This window comes from Chanodichthys erythropterus, chromosome 8 (assembly GCF_024489055.1).
Source record: "Chanodichthys erythropterus isolate Z2021 chromosome 8, ASM2448905v1, whole genome shotgun sequence".
NCBI classification, from domain to species: Eukaryota; Metazoa; Chordata; class Actinopteri; order Cypriniformes; family Xenocyprididae; genus Chanodichthys; species Chanodichthys erythropterus.
The window spans coordinates 9,210,796-9,222,016 of NC_090228.1; the positions used below are offsets into that span (position 1 = coordinate 9,210,796).

General features: G+C 40.2%; 1 protein-coding gene across 1 annotated transcript in view; it reads right to left on the reverse strand.

Moving 5' to 3' along the window:
• Positions 1 to 11,221, reverse strand: part of LOC137024489 (scavenger receptor cysteine-rich type 1 protein M160-like) — a 49,311-nt gene extending 38,090 nt beyond the window's left edge. The window contains 7 exon segments of the mRNA XM_067392064.1: positions 1,618 to 1,731; positions 1,734 to 1,919; positions 2,340 to 2,571; positions 2,574 to 2,638; positions 3,017 to 3,319; positions 10,905 to 11,048; positions 11,152 to 11,221. Coding sequence (XP_067248165.1) covers positions 1,618 to 1,731; positions 1,734 to 1,919; positions 2,340 to 2,571; positions 2,574 to 2,638; positions 3,017 to 3,319; positions 10,905 to 11,048; positions 11,152 to 11,221 — 1,114 coding nt within the window.

Here is an 11,221-nt window from a genome sequence, read left to right on the forward strand (position 1 = left end):
GGAAGGGAGTCGCTTCGGGATGAGGAAGGGAGTCGCCTTGGGACTCTGGTCAGGGGCTGGATTAGGTTCTGGCCAGAAATCTATACTCTCTGGAGAGGGCTCAGGCGTGGCGGCGGCCATCTTGGGACGAGACTCTTGGGCCGGCTGGAAAGCATATGAGGGAATGAAACTTTCCCAAAATATGGAGATGGCCTCTCTCCAGTCCAACCCAACAAGATCTGGGAGTTCCCGGGGGTCAACATGGTCGGCCCCAATCTTGTACAATACCTTGATGGTCCAATCTTCCAAGAGACTGTTTTGGATGAGAGAGCAGAATTTGGCAGTGTAGGAAAACAGATTGCGGCTGGATTGCGCTGTCGCCGTAATCTGTCCCGTGAAGTCCCACACATAACTTTTGTTGCTGCTCATCTTCTTTTTGGTAGGTCTGGTCTTCTGTCACACAACGGAAGGGATCAGGCAGGTAAGTAGTATAAAACAGAGAGTTTATTGAACTAGAACTGGAATGGGAACAGGAGTGCAGAAATGGTAAGTATTACAATATGCAGATGGAATTATGACTTAGCTTGTGGTAATTGGAATGTCTCTCTTGCAGGTGAATGGAACAGAAGCAGATGAAGGGCAGATGCTGGATGACAGATGATTGAAGATGGGTAGGGATTCCAATAGATGGGTAAGGATTACAAAGAAAAGTAAGTAGCAGGTAAGGTGTCTGTAGTGCATGAAAGGATGTATAGACGAGACCAGAGAATGTGGTGGAGTGAACATGGAGTTTAAGTACGGTGTGCTGATAAGTGCTAATGATGGTCTTGCAGGTTCGGATGATTGATGAGTGTGTGTGGTAATGGCTGACTGAGTGCAGGTGTGGAACAGGAGGGATGCTGGGAAATGTAGTGCAGGAAAGGTGAAAGAGCTGGTGACTGACATAATTAATATTTAATTATTATTTATTAAACATATTAATAATTGTTAGTTCCCAACCTATTTTAATTGAGCAGTATAGTCATTTTTAAACAATAGTTAAGTTAAATAAAACTGCCCAGCAGGCTGGGTCAAACATTTAGACCAACTGCTGGGTCAAAACAACCCAATCACTGGGTTTGTCCATTTTTAACCCAACTTGGGTTGTTTTTTTAACCCAGCATTTTTAGTGTATTATAGAGGTTTCAAAACAAAACAAGTGTGGGCTAATATATTCATGTACAACAAGTTCAATGATTTACCTGAACAGATGACACTGGCATCAGAATTGTGAGTACAGTCATGTATGCTCCATCCAGATGAACCACATTTCTTCAGTGTAGACTCTGATCCACTACATAACACAAGACTCATCCAGATTGGCCCTGGTCCTTGTCCAAAGTGAGCACCACCCAGAGCATCTACAGGTTCTCCACAGTCCAGCTCTCTACACACCACTGCAGCATCAGCCAAATCCCAACCATAATCACACACCGTTCCCCACTGACCTCTATGAAGAACCTCCACTCTACCAGCACAGCGACTGTTACCACCAACCAACCTCACATTTTTTTTCTCTGTGACAAAAGAGTACAAAGAGAGAGATGGTAAAAGATAAGATACATAAAATACTGTATATTATATTATTTGTATTCTCACCAGCACACATAAGCCCCTGGTCATCATCATGTGAACAGTTGTGTTTCTTTGATGGTGTTGTTGGACAGAGGTGAATCTGAGATTCATTTCCTCTACACTGAACCTCTTGTGTCATATCTGAGCGTCTCCTTTTCCAAAAGCATCTTCTCCCAGCACCTGTACAGGAGCCCCACAGTCCAGCTCTCTACACACAACCTCTGCATCCTGCTGGTCAAAGGCAGCAGCACACACTGAAACCCACGTCTGACCATCAAGTATCTCTAACCTCACAGAGCAACTGGAGTTTCCAATAACCCTGAGGCCTGAAGTAGCAAGAGATAATAAATAAATAAATAAATAAATAAAATTTATTGAAAAAAGTAACGTTTTTATAAATTTTGTTTGTCATCAAACTGTATTATTCTTGTCATCACTGGTCTATCATGTAGCACCACTTATTAATGTGAAAAAGAATCAAAAGTAAACTAATCAAATCTATCACTCTCATGTGAATCCAAATCCAGACTTACTTTCTTTCATGGAACACAAAAGGGGAATTGTTAAGGAATATCCTGGCATACAACTAAAAAAAGTCACCTTTTGTGCTCCACATAAAGTCATACATGTTTAGAAAGAAATGAAGGTGTGTAAATGATGAGTAAATGTTCATCTTTGGAACTGTCTGTTTAAAGCAGGTGGATCATCAGTGATGTAAAAACAGGGAGGAGTTTGGAGCAGTTTACCTGAGCAGATGACTCCTGCATCTTTTGTATGATCACAGCGATATACACCCCATTCTATTGATGCACAGTTCTTCAGTCTAGATTCTAAACCAGTGCATGTCTTGATTTTTGTCGATATTGGTCCTGATCCCGGTCCAAAATGAGCATAACCAAAAGCATCTACAGGTTCTCCACAGTCCAGCTCTCTACACACCACTGCAGTATCAGCCATATCCCAGCCAACACCACACACGGTTCCCCACTGACCTCTATGAAGAACCTCCACTCTACCAGCACAGCGACTGTGACCACCAACCAACCTCAAATTTATTTGATCTATGTGACAGAAGAATACAAAGAGAGAAAAAAACAAGTAAAAATTAATTTTTTTCTTGGTAGAGCACAGAGTCTGTAACCACCAACCACTCTTATAATGTTTATATAAGAAATAGGGAGAGATGCAAAAGCATACAGACAAAGCGAAAGTAGTAAAAATAAATAAATGAATTTATCTTTTACAGTAGAGAAAAATACTGCGTGACACTAAAAATATTTCTGTTTTTAGTTTCTATTTAGGGAACATTACATTTGATTTCAAGTTTAGTTTAAAAAAAAAAAAATATATATATATATATATATATATATATATATATATATATATATATATATATATATATATATATATATATATATATAACCTGCACACACTAGTCCAACATCACCGCCATGAGAACAGTTGTTTTCATGTGATGGTAATGTTGGACAGAGGTGAATCTGAGATTCATTTCCTCTGCACTGAATCTCTTGTGTCCACATCTGAGCGTCTCCTTTTCCAAAAGCATCTTCTCCCAGTACCTGTACAGGAGCCCCACAGTCCAGCTCTCTACACACAACCTCTGCATCCTGCTGGTCAAAGGCAGCAGCACATACTGAAACCCACGTCTGATTATCAAGTATCTCCAACCTTCCAGAGCAGCGAGAACCTTCAACCAGCCTGACTCCTGAAAGAACAAAGATCATTTTGAATAGCTGATTTGACAATTTTTTAGTACACTTGATGTATAAAAAAGTGATATTTTCTTCAGAATTATCTTAAGAATCATATATTCTTAAGATTATATCTCATATGGAAGACAAACACAACAAGTATTATTCTTGTATTCATAAAAAAGAAATCAACTAGAAGAAACCTATAAACAATTTGAAAAAAGATACAGAAGCAAATATGTAGTATCTGCATGGTTACATTTCATATGTAAATAAGAAAGTGTGGTATTGTGAAAAATTGGTACAGCATGAATGTGGTGGGAGGTGTGTTCTGAAAACTTAACATAGAAACTAATGAGCAACATTTTTAAAAGTCGGAATGAAATGGAAGTTTCTATCTTTTTTTCCTTATTATGACATATCTGAGTGATACAGCTTTTTGAACTAGAAAAATGACGGACAGAAAATGATTTTGTCCATCAGGAATTGGTAAGATTGTTGGATGGTTGTGGTTTGCTATTTTGCTGTGATCTCATGTGAGCGACAGGTTGTCCTGTCCTCAAGCCGAAAAATATGCCATAAGAGAAGGAAAAGAGATGTCACTGCAAGAGGGAGGGGGAGTTATTTTGATTAAAGATTACAAGGGAACATAATATTAATAATAATAAAAATAATAATAATAATTTAGACATGCATGGATAAATCCTTTACAATAAATACTGCAGTATTCCATAAACAAAATAATTGTCCATTTTGATTTCATCCTTGTCCTACTGGTTCTTTGTTAAAACAAGGAAACCTTGTCCAGAGAAATGTTTGCATAAAAAAGGGAAAGTGAGAACTGCTTTTCAGAGAAAACTCCAGGACTTAAACTCAACCTGAGACTGACTTTTCTTGCTCATCAGGTTAAATATCTAGCAATCTTTAAGTCTAATTTCAGCATTGTCTAACTTTTGTGACTATTTTAAAGGGCTTCTTGATTATGATTTCACTTTTTTAAATTTAGTTAGTGTCTAATGCTGCTGTTTGAGCATAAACAACATCTGCAAAGTTACAAAGCTCAAAGTTCAATGCAGAGCAGTTCCCACTTTTTAAAATATACAGAAGCTGTTGTTTATGGGCCACATCCTGTAAGTATGTTTTATTCTTTGTTGATGTGTTTTCCAAAACAGTTTCTATCGTTATTTTTATGTTGTAGCAAGGACATAAATGTCTCTGGTTACTATAGTAATCTCAGTTCCCTGAAAGGTGGGAATGAGACATTGCATAGCTATGCCATGGGAACTTCAGGGATTCCTAAAATCTTATAGGATAATGCCAGTAAAATAAACTGCCCAATTGTCACTAATTATGCAAATTGCATGCAAATACTGATGAGCCTGTGTATATAACGCAGTGAGGGCGACAATTGCCTCAGAATCTAAGACTAAACACTTGCACAGCTGATCAAGTGGCAAGCATGGCGGCCTACGTTATGTCTCATTCCCACCTCTCAAGGAACCGAGGTTAAGATAATAACCAGAGACGTTCCCTTTCGAGAGCGTTCACTCACATTGTTTACCCACCATGAGAGCAGCGAAGATCAGACCAAACTACAAAACTACACCAATCATGGGTGCAACAACACACAATTCCCAACCAAAAGCAACGCCCCTAGGAGAGCTTGCAGCTGATGATGGAACCAGACCAATGAACTGACAGATTAGGTATACCAAATTAGCATGTCTGGTCAGAATGAACAAGCAGCAGACACAACAACAGTAAGCATGGTGGTGCCATACAAACATATAATAAACACAAAGTATGTACATAGGCATACACAGCACATATAAGCGGTAACGGATTGTGCCTAGAAGCAGCATAGTAATAAATCTAGCAGAATAAGTGACATTAGGCACTCACTGAAGCAATTGAGATGCCAAGAATGGCACATCCAACTTGTAAAACCTGGCAAAAGTGTTCTGTGAAGACCAGCCAGCAGCAAAGCATATATCACGAATAGACGGAATGCCTTTAAACCATGCCCATGAAGAGGCAATTGCTCTCTTCGAATGAGCTCTGTTGTTGAAAGGGCAGTCCTGTCCCTAGCTCACATTAGCCAAAGCAATAGCATCCACTATCCAGCGAGAAAGCCTCTGTTTAGATACTGCTCATCCCTTAATACAGCCACTCTAGCACACGAAGAGCTGGTCAGACTGTTGAAAGACGGCCGAGTGATCAATATAAATCTGAAAAGCCCTGACTGGGCAAACGGTGCTCTGAACATTGGCAAAGAAATTACCTGTGTTTTAAAGGGGGTAGAAAGAGAGGCATGTAACCTGGTCCCAGCCGGAAAGTGATGCTGCAGTCATCAGGTCCAAAGTGAATACAATTGCCATCCATCGAGAACGCATGCAAATCACCTATGTGCTTAGCCGAAGCAAGGGGAAGAAGCAGTTTTGAGAGAGACCGCTCCCTTATAGAAATGGATGCCAAGAAAATGCGACCACCAGAGAAATTTGACCACCAGCCCGTGCCTCCCGATCAATTGCCCGTAAACAGTAGGCTCCCGTTATCCAGCCTGTGCTGCAGGAAATGTAAAACATCTGACACGGGACAGGTCAATGGGTCTATTTCATTATCACAGCACCATTTCACAAACACTCCCCATTTAAGACCATATAAACACAGAGTAGAAGCACCTAGTAGAGCGTGTCTTAGCCCTGAAGCAACCACACACGAAGGCTCCACAGCTCCGGGCTGGGGTAGCACATCGTGCCATTTGTTTGAGACGGCATCTCCCACAGGTCCGGAAATCAAGGCTGATTTGGCGCAATGAGGATCACTGATGCTCTCTCCTCCCTGATTTTGCATAACATCGGAGGCAAAATATTTACCAGAGGGAACATGTTAAGTCTGTCAATCTGACAAACTCATACTCCCAACAAACTATGTGTTAGAGTTGTATGTGTTAGACCATCCCCAGAAACTACAACCGTGATTTATGACTTAAAAGAATGCAGAGCCCTGCTCTAAACTCACTTGAATCAGGCCATAGAAAAGACACAATGCCTGTAAAAACAGACACTTCTGCCTCAATTTATAGACAAACTGTTCTATAAATGAACATGCATTCCAGGACATTGTGAGTATGATTGTAACTGTCTTGTATAGTGTATAGTGTCTTGTGTATTGTTTTTTTGTTTTATGCATTCTTTACGAGTGAACTACTAATTAATGTAACCCCACCTATATCGTGTCTCCTATCAAATTAATGCTCATTTAACGACTCATACTTTAGAGTACATCACCTCCTAGAATGCAGTGTGTGTTTGTTATATTAATAAAAAAATAAATGGACACAAACTGCCATGCTCGCTCACAAAGAGCCATAAAATCTCCTCACAGAGGAATCTTCTGGCTTGAAAATTCCACCTTTCTCATTGGTCAGGTCAACCAATGTGTGAGGTGTGACTTTTCCCATACTTTAAGGGCCCACACTCAGTTCTGCCCTCTCTCTTCTTTCTTCTACTGCTGATTCTGCTTGTTGATGTGCATGTGGGACCCCACTGGGGCCCATGGGCGCCGACAGGCCTTGACCACAGCCTTCTCAAACCTGTCCTGGGGACCCCCCACCACTGCACATTTTGCATGTCTCCCTCATCTGACACACCCAATTCAACTCCTGCAGTCTCTACTAATTAACTGATGACTTGAATCAGGTGTGTTAGATGAGGGTGACATGCAAAATGTGCAGTGGTGGGGGGTCCCCAGGACGGGTTTGAGAACCACTTTACTACATTATGTCTTCACTCTCCACCCGGGAGAGAGAACTCTCCCTACAGAGTCAGACTGGAATTTCTTCATTCCAACTTGGAAGAAAATTGCAACCTACCCTCACTGAATGGGCAACCATCAGACCTTCCTACATCCTCTACTTGCCATTCTGCATGGCCTCTTTGGCCAGTGCAGTCGCATCAGCAGGCCTCAGGACTGTCAGGATAAAGGCTTGGAGGCTGAGGACGCTATACAGATGGTCCGTGACACCTTTTCCCGGATCCCATCCACTGTTTACGGTGAACATCCAGCTCAGGTTGGGGAGTGGCGAGCTGCTTAGCCGTGATTTTGATGCTGGCTGGAATGCTCACCGGGTCATCAGGTGATCATCACTGTTGTGGCAAAAATCAACTCCGACTCTACTGCATAAGAGACAAACACGTCCAATTGTCTTTAAAGCTTTTATTTCTTGCAAGAAAGGTCATACAGAAACACAAGTAGCTGCAGAGTGTAAGACCAAGAACGAAAGTTTCCCCTACCTTTTATATCTCTAACCTCCAAGGCCGAAGCCTCTATCCTTTTACCATATTTGGAACATCTCTTAGTGGCTGTAACTTTCCACACATTGTTAGCGCAGACATACATCTTGCATTTCCCCATACTATATCTTGCTCTTTCTATTTCTAACATCTATGTTAACACTGTGTTAAAAATTTCCACTTCAGCCAACATCATACCATGTTCCATAAGCATCATATTTCACAAGAATACAGGTAAAAAGCATATGAAAAATTAAAATTTCCACAACAATTCCCTCTTCTTATCATTCATTGATAACTAATGATTACTTCTACTTCATTTCACATCACAGTCTTACATTTGTGAAGAGAGTTAGAAAATGCTTAAGGCTTTTTCTGTGGGGATAGACCCTGTGTTTTAGCAAGCTAAATAGGATAGATAAAGAATGGGCTTTACCATGAAGTCAAATACCTCGGTCACATTTTACTATCACTTTGCTTCTACATTTCTGATCTTCATACAAACAACAAATTCAGATACATCACCCAATCATAGAAATCCTTCATTTTACAGACATATAGCATGCAAATTTAGGTTCTGTAACATCTTATCACAACAGATCCAGTTTGTAGCCCATGATGTCATTGTCCAGCCTCAGTGGTGATTTGGAATTCCTTAAGCTGATTTCACCTACATGAAAATTTTAGACAGGATACAGATAGAAATAGAAAACATAATAGAAAATAGAAAACATTGCTTTGCAATAGTTCAACATGTCATGTTCACACAATTCTGTTGATGCCACTCGTTGTTTAGCCCCTTCTATTCCCAAAAATGGGTTCTTCCAACCTAATTTAGAATTTTCAGGCATATTTTCAGCCACACATTCGTTAGTTACCATCCCCCTTTTTGATACATTGTTCATTAATTGATCATAGTGGTTGGTGACATGTTTCTCTAAACAACATTTGCCATCAACACTAAACTAAAAATCCAACTTCAATTCTGCAACCAGATTTTCTCCAGCTTTCTCTGTCTCTGAACATGCTCTGTAAAGAGTTTGAAAAATCAAGGTTATTTTCAGATGACAGATTACACACAATCTCCTGTGTCTGCTCCAGCACTTCCTAAAGAAACAGAAACTTTTTTATTAGTTTGGGCATAACCAGAAATTCAAACCACAGCACCCCAAAGATCGTCTACCACCCCAAACTAATAATGAGCACTTGTATAGATAACCACAATTCTTCCTACCTTGACTTCTCCCTTGTTTTCTGTCATAAAAACTCCTAACTTCTCACTGTAACTCACATCGTCACTCTTCTCTTGAGACTCCAGTCTGCAGTCTCAACACACTCTGACAAACAGGACCACTTTATTCTTATGTTTAGCTCAAAATTTAGCAGGTACCTCAGCCAATGCTGGGTGTACTTCTGAAGCGCACTCATTTACTGTGCAATGATTTTTCTTTTCTCTGTTTTTCAATTGATATTACAATTCTTTCAGTCAGTCTACCCCCTCCAGTGAGGGTCAAAACTCATCTGCTTATGCCAAATAGAGGACAGTAGCTCTGAAACCAACACTTCACATGCCATGGTCACAACTTATCCTCCGCTATTCCGGTCTGTTGTTTTGTCTCTGAAGACAGAGCCATCTACAAACAACACGTACTCACAGTTATCAAATGGTTTGTCTAGCAGGTCAAGTCATGGTGTACAGACTTGATCAAGGATTGTCAAACAACAATGATCTTTCTTTTCATCATCCTTCGTTCTATGAAGGTTACTGGGCTCTCTGGATAATTTTGTTTACTGCCAGTGTGTCACTGTTTCTCTGCCGTCAAGTCTACACTTTACATTTAGCATTGTGATCACACATAGCTGACAATGTTTAAATTCAGACCCCAAGTTAAATTTAGACAAGGGGTTTTAACCCATGGACGGCAATCTTCAATTTCACAATTCCAATTTTCCATAAATACTTAAACTTACTGATCCAGAGAGTAATTCAAATCAACATCATAAATGACAAAAGTTTTCATAATTACCATTAGTAGATAGAGCTGGATGAACAATCCACTTAAAGCTCGTCCCATGTTCTGTATCGTCTTTTCATCAGATTCAAAAATATCTGCTTCTCCAAATTTCTCATTTCACTTAACCCATCTGTAACGATAAAACACTCATTCACACTAGTTAATGACATATACACTCTCTATGGATTTTCCCCAAACTAACACATACAAAACATAAAGTCCAGTCACTCTCGCACTCACTCACATTAGACACACATGACTATAAACTGCTTACTTTCAAAGTTGCTTTTGGTGTTAAATCTAAAAGCATATCTTTAAACTTCCCATTTGTTCTGTAGATCTTTACTTAGTTTCTTACATGATCTTTTATTCAGTCTCAAAACATCTCTGTTCATTTTTCACAAAAGTCAGCTGGGTTGTTTTGGTTCTAGTCTCATTGCTTTGTTTTGTTTAAACTTTAGCAGACTGATAAGACAGACAGTGTATCCTTGCCTCTACCCCAGCCATCTCTCTCTCTCTTCACAAATAATCACTTCAGCAGCCTCTTAAGACTGTAACTTAGACTGAATTTAACATCAAATTACTATACATAACCCTTGGTCAAATCTAAATGTTTTAACTTTCAAATAAACAGAACATTACCACCATCTAAAATATGTTATGCCAATAGCCATTTTTGAGGGTATCTTTAGTTTGAATGCTGAATGCACTTAACTTTCTCTTGAATCTACAAAATCAGTCTTCATCTTTAACACCACCATTGCCTTGGAATTATGCTCTGCCATGTCTAATGACCTGCAGGAGTAAAACTATGATAGAGACACATTAGTTCAAAAATCACACAGCCTCATGAATTCAGGGATTCATGATCCTGCTGAATCCTAAACTAACAGGGCAACCAACATCATGTTACTAAATTTTACTCTGGTCTCCCCAGAAATTACGGACAATCACCTCATGTTCTCAGTCGGCTCTTGAAAGCTCATTCCCATCAGCTATCAATACTCTTTTTCCTCAGGGTCTTGTCCCCTGGCATAGTTGCTTGTCACAATGAAAAACAAGCCCTCTCAGGAACGTGGTTTCTGGTGAGTGGTATAGAGGAGCATTTTTTGGGTCAGACTGCTGTCCTTCTCACAGGTCATTCCCCCTTCATGATGCTGCTGGCCTCACAGACATCCTGCTCAACTCTCATACCCATCTCACATAAACACCTCCCATCAGGGTAGATGCCCAGTGGCGGCGGTAACCCCTGCCTTAGGTTGTCCTCGTCTGGCCAAAGAGGATCTTACCCGTCTTTGAGAAATCACCTCGTGCACACTGGTTACCGCTCTTTCCCATCATTCCAGATCTTTGACAGTTTTCTTCACCAGAATCAGGTGTTTTCTGGAGCTTAGGGAAGTTGCATTCAAGAGCCACCAGAGCCATTGGACTGCCTAATAGTGTTAAAACATGGAGACAGGTTAATAAAAGCAGTATTTAATCACTAAAATCATTAGACTGTGCATTCTCTCAGCAGCAACATATCCGTGCTGAGACTGTTCTCAGTGAATCTAACTCTCTCTGTCCATTCAGTGTAGTGTTCTGCCACATCTGTAACCGGAGCCAT